This window comes from Calonectris borealis, chromosome 3, assembly GCF_964195595.1.
Source record: "Calonectris borealis chromosome 3, bCalBor7.hap1.2, whole genome shotgun sequence".
Classification (NCBI taxonomy): Eukaryota; Metazoa; Chordata; class Aves; order Procellariiformes; family Procellariidae; genus Calonectris; species Calonectris borealis.
Genome location: NC_134314.1, coordinates 68,401,435 through 68,419,431, shown reverse-complemented (window position 1 = coordinate 68,419,431; position 17,997 = coordinate 68,401,435). Strand labels below are relative to the sequence as shown.

The 17,997-nt window shown below is 41.4% G+C and overlaps 2 protein-coding genes across 7 annotated transcripts in view; one reads left to right on the top strand and one right to left on the bottom strand.

Annotated features, from left to right (window-relative positions):
* The window catches only part of PEX3 (peroxisomal biogenesis factor 3), a 261,856-nt gene that overhangs the window by 16,810 nt on the left and 227,049 nt on the right, over positions 1-17,997 (bottom strand). For 3 of the 4 annotated variants that reach the window (XM_075146010.1, XM_075146012.1, XM_075146011.1), the window contains exon 1: positions 4,083-4,296. In XM_075146010.1, the coding sequence (XP_075002111.1) occupies positions 4,083-4,296 (214 nt within the window). Of the gene's footprint in view, positions 1-4,082; positions 4,297-17,997 lie in introns of those variants that run through there. The other variant, XM_075146013.1, reaches the window with a different exon arrangement.
* On the top strand, positions 4,265-14,932 carry ADAT2 (adenosine deaminase tRNA specific 2). Of its 3 annotated transcripts, XR_012673015.1 has the most exons (7): positions 4,265-4,348; positions 4,624-4,728; positions 12,027-12,177; positions 12,739-12,845; positions 14,249-14,322; positions 14,593-14,665; positions 14,784-14,893. XR_012673015.1 is itself a non-coding variant. In XM_075146019.1 (6 exons), the coding sequence occupies exons 1-6, from the start codon at positions 4,295-4,297 to the stop codon at positions 14,822-14,824; spliced, it is 531 nt and encodes a 176-aa protein (XP_075002120.1). In that variant the 5' UTR covers positions 4,265-4,294; the 3' UTR covers positions 14,825-14,932. The 3 variants fall into 3 exon arrangements, 2 of the variants coding, with proteins under 2 accessions (XP_075002120.1, XP_075002121.1); XM_075146019.1 differs by lacking the exon at positions 14,249-14,322 and having other exon boundaries at positions 14,784-14,932; XM_075146020.1 differs by lacking the exons at positions 14,249-14,322; positions 14,593-14,665 and having other exon boundaries at positions 14,784-14,932.

The following is a 17,997-nucleotide window of genomic DNA, read 5'->3' as shown; positions in this document are numbered from 1 at the left end:
TCCCCTTTCCTTACAATTTTTTATCATCATTATTATTTCTTTTTTTAATTATTAAACTGTTTCTACCTCAACACATCGAGTTTTCTCACTCTTACCCCCCCAATTCTCTCCCCCATCTCACCAGGGCAGGGAATGAGTGAGCAGCTATGTGGTGCTTACGTGCCGGCCAGGGTTAAACTACGACACTGTCCTACAACACTGGGAACACCTGGGGCCTACAGTACCCATATCCTGTGGAAGCAACATTTTGATTCATCTGTTAACAGTGAATTGAGATAAATATGCTCTAATTTGACACTGTAGCCCTCTTCGGCTGTAGCATTTTATAGTCTCTTGCCATCTAAATGTAAGTAATGGAAGTAGCTTACAAAATCTGCAGGCTCTTACATATTCACGCCAGTGGCCTCAAACAGGTAGGATATTTCTCACATCATGTAAGTTATGGCTTACCTCTCCCACAGCCCTTTCCTTTCTTCACAAGTGGAATGGAGAGATGAGCAGAAGGGTGGAATTGATAACTAGGAGGCATCAAGTTTTCAGGAAACTTCTTTACAATCCTATGTAACCTCTACCCTCACTGCCATACTTCCCTCAGAAAAAAAAAATCAAGGCAAAATTTTCAGTTTTAAGAATTTCATTATGTAGAAATTACGCTGACACACAGAAGCCTGCATCCTCCCAGAACATCGACAGCTCCCTAAGTTGTGGTTTGTCCTTATGTACAAGCAGGCTGTGCATCAACTGACATACAATTGTTCCATTATGGTTGAAAACCATATTTAAAATGAAAAGGCGCTAAAGCCTTATTCTCCTGGCACCACTGAGTCCCACCAAAACCTATTAAATGCCCCCGCACTCCCTCACAAACCAAGACAACTTTCTTTGCTAAGCAGACAGGCTTCTGAACTGAAACGCTCTTTCTGCAAGCTGAAGGTTACAACAGATGAAATAGAGCAATCATTCATTCACCACTGAAATCAGAACCATACATTGCAGACACACCCTGAAGTTGCTCTTCTACTGCAACGAGAGAATTTCAACAGTGAATCATTTTGTAATACCCATTGAAATCTGCCTTGAATGCTGAGCACTGAGATAGAAACCACTTTAAGGTAAATCTACCCATCCAATAAGAACAAGTGAACATAACGCATCCTTGCAGCTCTGTCATGCTAGCGCTCTCTCTACTTCAAATATTTCTAGTGGGTTCGATCCCAGAACGCTAGATTTTGCTTGCTTGAAGAGATTTAAGTCTTTTTAGTATGTAACTGACTTTATATTGCTAGAAGAACAGACTTTTGAAAAAAAGGGTTTGTACAGGGTCTTTGCTAAGTTGAGGTCTTCTCAACCCCACTCTATGGTTAACGGAAAATTACACCTATTTCAGTTGCTTTTTCCTCAATTTGAGCTCTTATTTTATGAGTTTTGTATCTTCCTAAGCAGAAAAATCTGTTGCAGTGTTGGGATTGACAGAAATTACACAAAGAATGACAGCCACTGAATCCATCCATCTCAGTAAACAGAGGAAAGGCTACCAACCAACTCAGGTTTTGGTGCAATGGTTCTTCAGTAACACAACACTGATACAGCATTGCATCAGTAATAATGTAGAGACTCATCTGTACTGTCTAACGAATCATTAAATATTCACATTAATCTCTGACCATGTGCCAGTTAAAGACTTAAAATCATTAAACCCTGTGATGTCCCATTTTCCTTGTTACATCCTCCTTCCCAGAAAATGCACCTACAGCTCTTAAAAAAAACAAACAAACACCAGAGAGATGTAGATTCCAGCCTCTGGTATTAAATCAGCAGATTTGGATGCTTTTCTTAAATCATTCAGCCACTTCCATTCTGTCTTCAAGTAAAAGCAGCGACGTAAAGCTGCATTCTACCTTTCAATGTTAGGCAGTATTTTTTGGAGGAGAGTCTGTTGTGGATCTCAGAGTTCTGATTCATTGGTGGTGGCATTTCACAGCTCCTGGAGTTATATTAAGGTCTGATCCATAACTAGTATGTAGATGGCCAAAGCACTTAAGATTCAGCTGCTGAACAACTGTAGTGCAGCACTCTGCAATAAATCCCTCCACCTCCCAGGCTGTCCGAAAATACCATGGTGCAAGTTGCAGCTGGTGGCAGCTAATGATGTTCTCCTGCTTGTGGATGCCCTGATTAACTACAGAGTCTCAAATACAAAAAAGGAATCCACTACAGCATCCTCAAATACAACATGGCCTGAGGAAACAGGTACTTGATCCATGCTGTAGGCAACGACAGCATAGATCAGTATTTTCAGTCAGAAGTTGAAACGCTTGTTACAAGAGGAGCATCTTGGGCTTTTTTGGATTGGTCATACTTTAAATCACTTTATTTTAGTCCCCGATTATTTTTTTTTAAGTGTACTTCATCCAGTCACTAGCATTTTAGTGAAAGTGACACTGAACTGTACATAAACAGCACCAATTGCAAGGAAAAAGCTGCAAATTCAGTGATATTAGGATGGTTTGCAGGCTGGCAGAGAGCTGTTTATACGTGATGAATTTAGGATTTCAGGCTGTGAGGGCTACCAAGAGCCACAAGCTCCCCGATATCTGCTTTCCCACTTGAACATTGATCCACATTCACTAGCTGAAACTGGGACAACTGATGTTTTTACTATTCCCATTTGTCCGCCCACCACTCTCCCAAAGACAGTTGAAGAGGAGGGGGAACAGCTTGCAGATTACAGCCTGGTATATTAAAGTAAATCTGTTTACTTAACATGGTGGGCCGTAGGTGTGGTGGCCCAGAAACTGGTAAACATTACGTTGTGCTGTACTTGCAGAGTCAGAAAACCTGCAGGTGAAGGGGTGAACTGGAGAAGTAGTTTGACATGAACTTCAGTAACCATCATCTAACCTGTTATCGTGTATTAATCGTCAGTCTTTGGAAAAACGCAGAAGGAATTCATGCTGAAAGAACGCAGAGGACACAACAACCAAGGCAAGTCAGAAGTATATACAATTCACCTTCACAAGAGACCTCACCTGAATACGAGACAAAATCTACTGCAAAAACCCTGTAGCCCTCAGAATATTTAACTGTTCGGGCAAGTTCCAGTGGGTGTAAACAAATACAAACTTTCCTTAGCAACTCTGTAATATTTAATTCTGTGTCATTTGCATAAGATATAAGAACATCTGATGACTGAGCATGCAAAGACACGGTTGTATGTTTTGAGGAGTATCTAATCTCCACCTGCACAGATATGCACTTTATTATTAAACAGAGAGATAGATCCAAGGTGTTCTTTTAAATCCAACTCCGACTAAAAATAACCCTGTAATAACTCCAAGGAAAGGAGGAGCTTACCAGACCATAGCCACCCTACAGGTTAGACAAGAGCCTTAAGGGAGAAAGAACAGCTTGAATAATTAATGTAAATCCTCCTCTCCGGTAAAGTTTTGTGTCTGCAGTTGGTTTATATTTGACAATTCACCTCAATGCACAAGGCACTTTTAAAAGCACAGGCCTTCAGTCTCCGTCCTAAAAATAATAATACAAACGTCACCCACACTTTGCACGGGTAAATGTTGTTTCAAATCAACACAAACACCCGCCGTAAGAACACCCAGGCAGCGTGAACCCCTGCGTTTCAGGATTTGGGCGACGACGTGTAGATCCTCTTCCCTGCCTATGGGAAAAATCCTCCTGCCACCTGAGCTCTCCCAAAGGCGGGCGGCGGGTGCGTTTTGGAGTCACCGGCAAGGCGAAGGACTGCTCCACGCCACCCCGGAGCTCCCTGCGCAACAGCCCACCGCCCACAGCGGCGGCGATGCCGGGACGAGGCCGGCCGGGCCCGCGGCACCGCCGGGCCGCTCACGCCAGCGGCCAGCACCGGGCTCGTCCAAGCTTTCCTGCCAGCGGGGAACCCGCCTGACCACCGGGGGCTCGTCGGCCGAGCGCCGCCTCCGAGGGGGCCTCCCCGGCGGGAACCGGGAGCACTTCAGTGGGAGCGGGGAGGCCCCGAGGCCGGCTCCGCGCCGAGCCCTATTGCCACCCACCACCGCCCCTCAGCCCTGAGGCTGGCGGGCACTCACCGCCGAGGAAGGTGCCGAGGACGAGGCATTTCTTCTTGTGCCGCTTGAGGAAACTCCAGAGGGACCGGAGCATCCTGCGCGCCCGGCCCGGCCCGGCCCGGCCGCCCCTCGCCTCCCCGCGTCGGCGGAAGGGGCGGTAGCAACGGCCCCGCCCGCGGTGCCTCGCCGCCCGGCCCCCCGGAAACACCGCCCGCGCTCCGCCCGTGCCGGCCATGGAGGAAGAGGAGGCGGTGGCGGTGGCCTGGATGGACCAGGCCCTCGACGTGGTCAGTGCGGGCAGGATCGGGGCGCTCCCGCTGTCCCCCCGGCCGTGAGGGGTTGTGGGCGGCCGGCCGGGCTCCGCTCTCCCGCGGGGAGGAAGCCTCGGAGGAGGCCTGAGGGGAGCGGGGAGCCCCGGGGCGGGCGGGCCGGGGCCTCCCGCCTTCACAGCAGCGCCGAGGGGGCGGGAGAACGGGGCTTCGTGAAAGCCTGGCGCGTACCTCCCGCGGGTAACGTTATCCTGTTCCTGGCGTGTGTCTGTCTGTGTCCATCTGTCCTGCAGGCCAAGGAGGCGCTGGAGAGCGGGGAGGTTCCTGTCGGGTGCCTCCTGGTGTACAACGGCGAGGTGATAGGGAGGGGCAGGAACGAGGTCAACGAGACGAAGAACGTGAGTTGGGGCGAGGGGAACCCCCGGGGGGGGCCTTTGCCACCCGCCCCGAGCCCGGCCCCGGCGCGGTTCGGCTGTTTCACCCCCCCCGGCCGTCACGGGAGGGCTTTGGGGAGGGTGCGGGCGGTTTTCGGGAAGCGTCAAGCGAGCGGGTGCCAGGAGCCATGGGGTAGAAAGCAGGGTGGGGGAGATGGTAAAGTCGCTGTCGTCCCTGAAAGGTGTTCAGGTTTCAGACGTGCTCTCTGGGGGCCTTTGAAGTCACCTGGGGGTTAAGAGTGAGAAAAGAGAGACCTGTGCAGCCTTTGGGTTGACATTCTTTCCATAGACAGGCCAGAAGCAGTTTACGTTGTTGGCAAACTAGCATTTTCATGTTATGTGATAAAGTTATCTGAAAAGCAATGAAAGATAAATTGGAAATCCAGCTCTGTTGCTTTTCTAGGAAAACTGCCGTGCAAATAAAGGAATAAATAAATAACAGCCTCATTTTGGAAGGGGCAGGGGTAAGACAAGGAGTTGGGAAGTTGCGTAGAGCCACAGAATGTGTGTGGGCTAACAAAATCTCACGTTTAGTTTACAAAAATTGTTCCTTTGACAAAGTTGTTCCTTCTAAAAAAATATTGCCTGTAAATTTTAGACGTGATGCTTGCAATTTTAGCCATCAAATTAGATCTTAAACATGCTGAGAGACCCATTAAAGTCAACAGGGATTTTGTGCAACTGGAAGTTTTGTATAAATGGATCTGATTGCAGGATCTGGCTGTAACTTATCTTAGATGTCTCAAATCTGAAGATATAATGAAAGGTGAAAATGAGTTCTTTTAAGCTCAAAAATGTAACAGTAAAAATGAATCATTATACTAACTTGTGCTACAGGCCAATCCATAACGTATTAAAATAATTCTAATACAACTCAAGAAAGTCAGATGACAGAGAAGCTAGCTAGCTAGTTAAATCAGTGTAAACACTGGGGGGAAGCAGACACTTCTTGGGAAGATTGTGCCAGAGATACTAATGCTGTGTAAAAATCACATGGGCAGACTATAGCTGACAAGATTGATAACAAAATTAGAATCAACTTAAAAATATTAGGGAAGCTTTCGGACTTTTTTTGCATTAACTTCAGGGTTGCCTGAAGGTATGTACTTAAATCCAAGCAGCCTGATTTCAAAAATTCATCTGCATTTTGGAAACAGTAAACTGTTAATATCTTTGAAAGCCAACCCTTTTTTCAATTTCTGTTTAGCTCAAGTTTCAATTCTTTTGTGGCTTAATTTTCATAAATGTTTATATAGTGATTGGAAATGCTGGGTTTTCAGTGCTTCTAAATTTTGTATCAGATACTTAATTGCTCCATATAGTCTAAAAGAAAATGTGAGCTTGAAAGAGGCACTTGCTGGGAAATGTGAATGCAGGAAATTGTTTTCAGTTTTCTCCTAACGATTTTTGGCATTATTTAGGAACAGTCCTGGGGAAAAAACCCCTCTTGAACCATTTGAGGCAGTTCCAGCAGACATCATAAATTTGTCAAGGTCCATTTTGAAACTAATTTCTCGTCCCACCTCACATTGGAGGACTTCTCCAGAACATCGTTCCTCAGATGGCTAGAAAACATCTGATTTCGAGTTTTAAACTTTTCATGGTCTGTTTATATCTCTCTGTTCTTTTGCCAGCATCATCCTGTATTTTGCATAGCTTGGAGGTATTTAAAGTCATATTCCCTTTTGGCTTTTGTTTTTCCCTGTTTTCCCCAAGCCAGCTGTTTAATCTCCTCTCAGAAGATAGGCTTTCTTTCTGTGCTTAAACTAATCATTCTTGTATACATCTGTTCCAGCTTTGATTCATCTTTCTTGAATTCACTTAACCAGAATGGTATACTTTATTCCAGATGGACTTTCTCTTGTGCCTCGTTTGATAACAATAATACCTCCCACTCTTCCTGGAAGTAAGTCCACCCATCTTTTCTGGAGCTGCCTTGGTCTTTAATGCTGTTTTGTTTTTCTTTGTTTGTTGTTTTAGTTTTTTTACTCTCGTCTATAAGGCCATCCACTTCTTGAGTGATACTCTGATCCTGTCTTTTCTGATGATGTCGTTCATCACATGAAAGTCATCACATCGTTAGCTATTTTCTGTAGGTGTTTCTCTAGTTAATGCCAGTGTCACAATGGAAAACATTTAAGCAAAATTGTCTTTGAGCATCTTTGCTGGTTAGTACCCTCTGGAAAAATATTTCCCCTTTCAATGCAACTTCTCTTCTTTGCTTGCTCACCTTACATTTCTTGTGCTATGCTGTTTTCCCTAGACTGACAATAATTTCACATGTTGTGCTGTGCCAGGTGCGTTGTAGAAGTTCAGAGAGATGAGAGTGGTGTTTCTCTTGCCTAGAAAAAACATTTGTCAAAGAAAGTTACTAGGTTAACTTAGTGTCAGCTATCTTACGTAAATCCACATTGTATTTTATTTCATTTCCCTTTGATAGACTAGCCCTTATAATATTACCTTCAAAGTTTGTTATGTTGCATCTTTTGCTGTTGAGACTATCCTGGATCTGTAGATGTCAGGATTGTACGTCCTTCCTATTTTTCATTACAGTGACTCTGTTTGCTCTGACAGGTTTCAGTCACATGATACTTTCCGTTGATATATCAAAAGCATTGCTATGGGATTGGCAGCCTCATGTACAAGTTCTTTAGTATTTTTCTGATGGAGATGATCTATCAACTTGGGGTTTTCCCCCTCATCCCTCTTCCATGCCCTAGGCAATTTCATCATTTTAATGTCCTAATTCTGTATCCCATATGCTGTAATTTCTGCTTCCATACTCTTATTCTGCCTTCTGACCACATTCTCCACGTCATTTTTATTGAAAAGGCAAAATACTAACTTTAGTTTGGAATAGTACTATAATTATATTTGAGCATAATCTCAAGGTGACTGTAGTAGTTCTAACTCTTTTCACATGTTTTGCCTCAAGACATTTTTATTTTTTATGTAATCTGGTTTGCAAGGTTGACATTTGGTGATTCTTCCTTTAGCCTTTGCTATTGGCTTTTTTCACTCCTTGCAAACTTTCTTTCCACTTTTAAAAAATGATCATTTATCCAGTTAGATCTGCAGTCCTTCCCTACAATTTTACCCTTGCTTAGGAATCAATTTGCCACTAGGCTTTGTGTCAAATAAATTCCCTATCTTCTCCTTCAGTAAGCCCCAGCACCCTCCGATCTAACTGACTAGAGTTAGGAGCAGGTAAGTGTCTTCTTTATTCCCTCTTTCATTCTGTTCCTAAACTGCTCATTTTGGCAAAAAGATATAGTGGCTGAAAGCTCTCCCATTTTTTTCGGTCTGTCTCCTGTCACCCTGCATACTTTGTTTCTGCCCTGCATGTCCATAGCAGAACACATTAATGTCAGAGGTACTGCGCTTACTCTGTGGAAGTTATTTGCAAAACTATTGATCATCATCACAATCTTCTGAAAAAAGATGCTGCTGGAAGAAGGGAGTTTATATACAGCCGTGTTTGTTTTATTTTATTTTTTTAGGAGCGTGGCTGTGGCATCAGCATTTCAAAATAGTTAGGCATGTCATTACTTGTATTCATTGGGCAATAGTGCAACAAATGTCTGTGTAAGACGTTCGTTTTCAACAGCCTGGCGATACAGTCACAAGCTTGTGCCAGTACTGTGTTCCCTCTGGCAGCTCCCACACTTGCTTGTTCACAGTCTTGCCTCAGGCCAACCTGAAAATTTTCTTCCTTGTAACATATTTGACCCTTCCCAACTAGAACTCTTTTTTTTTTTTTTTTTGGCATCTTTATTCCTATGTGTGATGCAATCATTCGCTTCCCACTAAAATGCTGTCTGTCTTAGGTCCTTTGTTGATACATGCAGACTTCCCCTCTGTTATCTTCTGTTGGGTCATTGTAGCACGTGTCTTTGCCCAGATCATCTTGCAAGTTCAGTACGTGATAATTGAAAATGAAGTATTGTTTGCACTCTTAAATTACTAATGAAGCCGCAAGATAATATAGAACTTTGAGCTTTGGCCCCCTTTACTCTCACTTGTTAATTCTTGTCTAAGATTTAGAAGGTAAGCTTTTCAAGGCAGTGATGGTATCTTTATTTGTCTATAAAACATTTGCCACAGTTTTGGGCACTGTTTTAAGGCTTTGTCAAGGATTTTTCCCCACTGACGTCAGCTTCAAATAATTTCTCCTTGGAACACCATTTGCCACTCTCTAACAATTCTCTTTTTCCCTTGCTACTCTTACCTAGTTTTGTTTTCTTGCTGTAAAATAACATACAAGATTGGGAAGCTAAAAAACAGTAGGGGCTTATAGAAGCTTATGAATTATGACTCAGAATAAAAATCATCTTTTTTGTATGTTATTTTACATGCAGTAAGTCAATAAAAAAAGAGTATTTAGTCATAGCTCAATACAAAATAAAATCTTTAGAGAGGCCTAGGTGGTCAGTTTTTTCCCCCGTATCTTGTCTTTAAGAAGGACCTTTAGCAGCTACTTAAGGAAGGAGCTCGAGAAACAAGAAGAGAGTAGTGTAAACCTTCCCTTGCATATCCTTTCCACTTCTGAAAGTGAATAGCTTAGGGACTTCCAGAGCCCAAGACTGTATCTGGATCATTGTTTCTGATAGCTGTCTGTGCACATATCCTCCATGAATTTGTCTAAACATTTTTTGAACTCATTTATGTTTTTGGCTTCTATAGCATCCTGTGGCAATGAGTTCCACAATTTAATTATGTGCTTTGTGAAAGAGTACTTCCTTTTGTTTGTTTTAAATCTGCTGCCTGATAATTTCATTGGGTGCCCGCTTGTTATGAGAAATAATAAATAACAATTTACTGTTTGCTTTTCCACATTTTTCTTGATTTTTATAAACTGCTACTGTAGTCATCTTAACTGGGAAAACTAATGACTGTAAGTGGTGAGTTAAGAGCTATAGTCTAGTTAGTCTCTGTACGGATACTGTTCTGTAACTTGAGTAATCCTTTCTCATCCTGTGGTGGATTTGTCCTGGTGTTCCCATGTCTTCATGAGGTGAGATGACCAAACCAGTATGTATTACTTAAGAGGTGGATGCACTGGAGTCTAGTAATATTCTATATTAGTGTAATCTTTTTTGTGTAGCTGTCTTCTATTACCACAGAAGCCGGTATGACTTACAGAAGCTGTATGGTTTTTCTTTACTTGTACTCCCAAGATCAGTGGAGGCCTAAAAGCTACTTGGAGTACTCAGGATAAAGCAGTGTCATAGGTTAGAGGCACGTTTTCATCTGTTAATGAAGACTTATTGCTTATATGCTTTCAGTTCGTGCTCAGGAGTTGAAAAGTGACTATGGTATTCATGTCTCTTCTGATCTGAGGGGCACAAAATTAGAATAGCCTCAGCTTATACTTGTGAGTTACGATAGCTGTAGTAGTTCTGAGGCATCATTATGCTGGAGGGCATTGTGCTTTGTGTCTCCATGAGGTGTGTGCACTGAGACTTCAGCTGGTGTGATCTCATTTATTCAACGAGGGAACCTTCATGGCAACATTTCACTAGTAGGTCTGGAGGAATCATGTCTGCATATTGATTCAGATCCATGTGTTTGTTCCAAGTGGGTTCATTACTATGTTAGTTCAGATCACAAGTGCACTCAGGGAATAAATTTCTTGATTGTGTCTGCTTACCATGCTTTGGTTTGTGTCTCAGAGACGGCAAACTGTCTTCCTTTCAGATGAAACTGTACTGGAAAGATGCACTCAGGGAGCATACCTAATGCACTCCAGCTGTTGCTGGGAATATACCGTCCGTGGGACTAAACTGGAGCTAGGCCAGTGTGAACTCCCCTGAATTGGTGTTGAGTCCCCAGCACTGTTTTGCTCTACAGATACACTCCTGTTACACTGCACTCTTTGCTAATGTACGTATAGGCAACGTACGTCTCTGTAGGAGTTTTAGAACATTTTTAAGCAGTATTAAACTTACCACTAACTTATTTATACGAGTCCTTTGCCCTATATTGTAGAGCATCTCACAATTATCACCACAGATCTTCACAGTGGTAAAATATTAACCCAAGTTCATGTATTGAGAGGAAGTTATCTAAGGTCACATAAAGACATATGTAGGAGAGGTACAAGTATAATTTGGATTGGTTAAGTCTTAGTCTAATGCCTGTGTCAAAAACACCCTTTTTTCAGAATAGATTAAAAAGAAGGAAAATACTAACAGCCTTAGTTCAAAGAAGCATCAGGCTTTGGCAACTGGAGAGTCCTTTCATAACTAGTACTTTGTGATATTTTTGCTGTGACATTTGATTGGCAAAACACACTGGTGCAGACGTTCCAGAGCGATACTGGGACATTACTGATTGTTTTTGTCTCTCTGCAATTAAAGTCAGCACTTCTTTTCTGTTCAGGTTTTTGTGCCATACCTATTGCTGTGACCTCCGAGATGCTCATGATTCAGTCGTCTTGCATTAAAAAAGGAGAAATCAATATCATTCCATCTTTTTGTAATCAGGCATGTGCTGCAATCCCTGCCTATTACTTGAGGGACTTACCGTACATGTACATATTCCCAGGCAGCATTAAACCTGATGCAAACTGAAAATACTGTGTCTAGACAGTAGGCCATGCAGTTCCAGAAGCGTACTGAAATTATTGCGTATTCACAGCATATTCATTCCATGCAGGCACAGTAATATTGCCAGAGGGAGGAAAAGGTACCAGGTAGGAGCAGTTTCTTAGTATTTAAAGAGAAATTAACCCAGCCTGCATTCTTGCTCTTGGAAGCACAGTGGGCTAGATCAGTTGTTCCATTGGGCTTTGTGTGTCCCTTAAGCCCCAAGTGGAGCTTTCATGTCTTGTCTTACTATGCTGGCATGACAGAGAGAGGAGAACTTCTGAGCAGACTCCTCTGCCTAGAAACAGGTAGAAGAAAAAACTAGTTTGTGCTTGTGGATCTTGTGTGTGCTGCATATGAGATTGAGGTTGAATATGTTCTTTCTTCAGTTGAGTATTTTTTCTGCAGTTTGGGCTGCATGAAATTTCTTCTGCAACTTGAACCAGCAAAGAGGTATACTAAAAAGAGACTTCTCAAGAAAGTGTTACATTACTTCTTTAACAGAAGTTAAAATAATTGCATTATTAATAAATTAGATGTTGGGCCATCGTGCCTTTGACCTGAAAGAATAATTTTATGACATTGCATTTTATTTCATTTGTATCTGTGTCAGTGAGAAGCTTAAAGCTGTGAATCAATGCAAACTTCAAGAAAATGTTTATTTTTATCTCCTAGGCTACTCGACATGCAGAAATGGTGGCAATCGATCAGGTCCTTGACTGGTGCAAGCAACACAACAAAGATTATACAGAAGTGTTTGCCCACTCAGTATTGTATGTAACTGTAGAGCCTTGTATCATGTGCGCAGCTGCCGTGCGCTTGATGAGTATCCTTTCATGCTTATTCATGCTGGGAAACCATATGTCAAAACGTCACTCTTTTGGCAGTGAGCCCACAGAGGAGGGCTTGACACTGTCAGGCAAAGCCAAGAGGGGTACCATCTTATGGTTTAAGAGTCTGCACCCACCTCCATTTACTGCATGGTAAATAGTGAGAGACTCAAGAATGAAAGAGAAACGGTGCAATTATGACAAACAACGATTTCTTTTAGGGATGTAAAAATACATTTTAAAGATACCTGTTGTTATGTAAAATGAGCTAATCTCAGTTCGGTGTTCAGTTGTGAATGTTGTAACAATGGGTAAACCATGGCTTTGTATGCCTCTGCTTTGGGATTCATGCTTCTCCTTTTGTGAGGAAGGCTGGATGTGCATCTTCAGCAATACATCTTACATTACTCAGAAGTAAGTTCTGATTTTATGAGGGAGGAATTGTGGTGCAAACTAATTTAGTTTGGAAAGTACAAGCACATTTTAGTGAAATTTAATGACTACTTAAATCAGGCTACTTTACTTCCTGCTCGCTTAATACCTTAACTCATTCACATAAATTCCACGGGTTGTATATGGCTGTCGAAATGAGCGATTTGGAGGCTGTGGCTCAGTTTTGAGCATCTCATCTGATGATATGGTAGACACAGGAGAACCATTTGAAGTAAGCTATAAAATGTTTTCCTTTGTTTTTCAGCTAGGGTACCTTCCCTAGCTTCATTACCATGCTTTGGGAGTGTTACGCATCAGTTTAAGAAAACTCAGATGAAAGATGCTCTGAAGTCAAGTACACTTGACTTTACAAGAAAATAATGTAAAAAAATTAAGCCCTTAAATTAAAGAAAATTGAGGAAAAGCCTGATGACAGTCTTAAAATATTTAAAAAGATGCATCAAAGAGGAAAGGAAAGAATTATACTCGTGCAACAAGGTAAGGAATAAATATAGCTAAAAGACATGTAATACTTAGAACCATAAGTGTACGCTGCAGGAACAGATGAGGGAAAAATTCTTTTCAACTGCAGAATGTACAAACACATAATCAATAAAGATCAAGTAACAGCAACCTACTAAGTTACTGGTTTTTAGCTGAGCCACTGGAAATGATTGTATTTTTGCTCCCAGCCTATCCATATATGAGGTAAAATGCATTCGTGTAGATCTACTTCATATAGTTCAAATCCCAAAATAAATATGGACTGGAAAAGTAGCAGAGGAGATTTAGTTTAGTTGGCGGGAAACTTTCTGAACAATAAAAATACTGAAGGACTGGAACAAAGTGTCTGGGGAGAATGAGGCATCTTTGTCATCTCAGAAAGGCTGGACAAGCATTCAGTGGAGGTATAGTATACATAAATCGTACGTTTTACAGCATTGTACTGGTATACCTATATATCTATACATACATACAGATAGAGAGTATTTCTAGCATTATATTTATTACATTATACGCAGTTGTAGATGATCCTGCTTTATACAAGGATGCTGATTAGGGTTCTTAGAGTTCTTTTCCACACTTAACATTTATGATTTAATGAATGTAAAAAAAAAAGTAATATATTTCAGCATTGTAAATAAGCACTAAAGGCTCAAGGCTCAGAAAGAATTTTAGTCAGCAAGACTAAAATTTGGCAGTCCACTGTAAACATACTAAGCATCTTTCTGTCAGTGTGTTTGTGAGACTAGCATCTGAATTAATTTGTATAGTCAGTACTGGAAGAGTGTTCATTTGCTAACACTGGCACGTAGTACTTAATTTTTCTGTGTGTTTAGAAGAAAGAAAGGAGAAGATTCTTGGTACTACAAATCCTTCCTTCATTTCTGTAGGCAACTGCAGTGGGATGTATAGGTATAATTCATTATTTTCTAGTGTGGGTGGAGATTCATTTAGTGTTAGTGACATTTAAATGCTTTGTCATTCATGTTCATGGCCTGGAAAAATATTCTGGGAGCACCAAAAAGGTCTGAGAGGTGACTGTTAGGAATAAAGAATAGGCGTGTGGACATATGTTTTCTGGTAGGAATCTTATCTACAAATACCTAGGTGTATGTCTCTTATATTTCCAAGTGCTTGAAGAATATGTGAAGTAAGTTGGAAACACATGAATAAGAAAGAAATTGGAGATGGCATAAAAATTTTATGTAAGTTACTAAGAAAGTTTGTTCTGCCTAACTTTATGTTATTAGGGAAATTATTTACTCTACTAGGCCTCCACATAGTATTTTTCAAAAGTATGAGGTATTCAACCTGAAAAGGAGATTTTTCTGATTCCCAAATAGTTAAAGGAACATGTTAAATTAGTGGAATAGGCAGTACAGTTGTTTACAATTATTCTGTACTTAAGGCATTACGGTGAAGCATAGAATATGTTATTCTCAGATGCGCTCATGAACATCATTCTAATTTGACAGTGCATTTCTGGCTATCGTGCCAAAGAAGCAGTGGAAATGTTAAAAGCTTTCTACAGACAAGAAAATCCCAATGGTAGGTTTCACATTAATGGATCCATTTTGATCCCAACCTAATTTAAAAGAATGCTGGCACTCGTATTACTGTAATTCACTTCTGATGTTTTTTCTCCCTTTCTGTTTCTTCTTGGCAGCACCAAAATCAAAAGTACGGAAAAAGGACCATCGTAATTAGCCCTACGCTGATGGGAGACAGAAACTTCCCAAAAAAGGATATGTGAAGGTTTCTTCAGCGTCCTTCTTTTTTAAAATATACAGTCCAATTAAACTGTGTCTAATGTTCTGTACGGAGTTTTTATTAATAGGATACTTACTACCTGTTCCTGTGTTTCTATGTATGTGATTTCTTGTTATCATACGTGACCAAGCAGAAGAGTAAGTGGCTGTTTTTAGAAAGAGGAAAATTTATGGTTCAAGTTCACTTGTTTACAGCCAGATGGATCCATTAAAATGATGCCATTCTGTACAGCTCATTCTAGAATATTTTCTTTCCTTCTGTCTGTGGAGGAGCATCTTGCTTTTCAGTAGTAAATGTTTGCTTAGGCAAGTCCAAGTAAATCTCTTGGAAGGTTACATTTGTAAGACCTTCACAGTCCTTGTGTGTATATTTAATCAAAAGGCATATAAGGAATTGTACAGTCCTTGAAGATTTGAGATAAGAGCATTGTAACAGTTCTTCATTGTTCTTTACACCCCTTCTAGCATAAGCCAAATTTTCAAACATAACTTCTGAAAGTCGCATACGTATGTAGACAGCTATATATGCAGAATCACGTCTCAGTTTGTGTATGCTATTGCTAATAAGCGTAAGCAAGCATCACTTGGCTGCACAGCATCTTCATACAAAGTTGTGGAGAAACTCTCCACAACTCTCTTTAGACTGTCCACTCCTCTTGTGAATATTAGCATAAGAAATGCTTTATCGTTAAGAATCGCTAAGAAGTTGAAGTTGTTCTCAGCTACTAAATTAGAGTAACTGAGATGGGCAGATACATGTGAAAACCAGGAAATGAAATTGGTAATAGTATGGAGAAAATTATCTTTGAGATGTTTATCTTTTTGTAGCGTTGGTTGGCTTTGTCATTTCCGTGCACTTTGCTTGCCCATGCAGTAATTTCTAATCCAGAAGAGGGCCTTACAGTTCCACTAATGAATTAAGAATACAAGTGTAGTTCAATCTTGATTATGTACCTCTTAGTGGATACTTATCTTAAACATGCAACTGTTCGTAGTTTATTCAGCTGATACTCAGAAATTTGAGAAATGCCTTAACTTTTTTTTTAATGTAAAAGAGTGATTAGAATTCTATGACTATAAAAACTGAATACAATTAAACCTTTTAGATATTTCAAACAAATATTTTCAAAAGTGTTTTTTAAAAGAACATTAAAAGCATTAGTTTGTCACCATTGCTCCTAATAGCTTAGAATTTGTATTTTGTGTATTTACTTATTGTTTACAAAGTGACATGGGAAAGAAGTATTTTTACCATAACAGCTATTTTCAGAGTTTAGAAATAGTATTCCTTTAACTTAAGCCCTTTAAGTGACGCCTGTGACCTGTGCTCCTGACTATTACAGCACTCTTTGAGTCTTTTCCTTTTGTTGTGGTTTAACCCCAGCCGCCAACTAAGCCCCACCCAGCCGCTCGCTCACTCCTCCCTGGTGGGATGGGGGAGAGAATGAGAAGAGTAAAAGTGAGAAAACTCGTGGGTTGAGATAAAGACAGTTTAATAGGTAAAGCAAAAGCCGTGCACACAAGCAAAGCAAAACAAGGAATTGATTCCCTACTTCCCATCGGCAGGCAGGTGTTCAGCCACCTCCAGGAAAGCAGGGCTCCATCAGGCGTAACGGTTACTTGGGAAGACAAACGCCATCGCTCTGAATATCCCCCCTTCCTCCTTCTTCCCCAGCTTTATATGCTGAGCTGACGCCATATGGTATGGAATGTCCCTTTGGTCAGTTGGGGTCAGCTGTCCCAGCTGTGTTCCCTCCCAGCTTCTTGTGCCCCCCCAGCCTCCTCGCTGGTGGGGTGGGGTGAGAAGCAGAAAAGGCCTTGACGCTGTGTCAGCACTGCTCAGCAGTAACAAAAACATCCCTGTGTTATCTACACTGTTTCCAGCACAAATCCAAACCATAGCCCCATACTAGCTACTGTGAAGAAAATTAACTCTACCCCAGCCAAAACCAGCACACCTTTCCATAAACAGAAGAAGTTACCACTGTGTTTGTAGATTTCATCAGCTTTGGAGCTGCGAAGGCTCATGAACCAGACAGCTAAACTGGAAAAGCTCTTTAGGAAAAGACCATTTTTAATGACTGTGATGGCTTTATTAGAAAGAAACGGTCACACCTGTGGTTATAGTATTTGGCTAGTGATAGAAGATAGCCAGCTATTTATCTATACAGGTACACACATTCAGTTCTCAACTGGACCATAATTTTCTTATACCTTGAAGAAGTCACTGAAGTCCAAGTTAAAGGAAGATGTTAGGCTGCTGGCTTGTCGCTGACATCAGTGACAGTAGGAATTGGAGCCTACAAACTGTTTTGGACCAGGACCTAAATTTCTCAGCACCTGTTCTTCTGCAGAGTGGCTAAGAATGCTTTCGTTCCCCACTGCCTTCTTTCAGAGAAGAATGTTGTTAGCACTTGGACAATGCGACAGTAGGAGCCATGTAAATAAGTAGAAAGTTTACTGGTAGTAGGACAAAACACACCTTAAAAGCTGTGTCCAATTCTGCAGTCCTTAAAAGTGGAACAGAAATATTTTGTAACAGCAGTCAGTGGTAACCTGTCACTCAGAAAACAGTTTAAGTCCCGCTCATAGCCAAAGGAGGCTGAAGAGCATGACAAAAATAAAAATGTCTCTTAAGAGCAATCAAGGGTAATAATGTGCATCTTGGAAAAGGGGCATGAAAGAGGAATAGCAGCAAGCTAAAAACTATTATATTATAGAAAGGTTATAAAAGATGCTTCTGTTTACTATATAGTGTAATGTGTGAGCAAAAAAACGCAGTCTAATATTAAAAGGCACATTTGGATGTGTGTTTTTTTAAGTATAATAATTAGTTTGGGGAACAAACTGCTAAAAGATTACACTGAAAGCAAAAATGTAGCCCATTCTCCTTAAAATCCTATTACTTACGTGAGTAAGAACAAGTGCAGATACGCAGTTATTTTTATAAAAGGAAGGAATTAACTCGTGTTTGAAGACAAGCCGCTCATCAGAGCCATGGCATGACATCTCGAGAAGTGGCACACGCGCGGCCGCCGCCTCCTCTCCCCCCCGGGCAGTGCTGTCCTCCCTCTCTGCAAACGGCCAGGCTCCCACCACGGCAGCAGCAGC

Coding starts and splice junctions, on each gene's coding strand:
- ADAT2 (XM_075146019.1), top strand. CDS start 4,295: ATGGAGGAAGAGGAGGCGGTGGCGGTGGCCTGGATGGACCAGGCCCTC. Junction 12,178..12,738: donor AGCTGCCGTGCGCTTGATGA/GTATCCTTTCAT, acceptor ACTCATTCACAT/AAATTCCACGGGTTGTATAT. Junction 14,666..14,783: donor CAGACAAGAAAATCCCAATG/GTAGGTTTCACA, acceptor TCTTCTTGGCAG/CACCAAAATCAAAAGTACGG.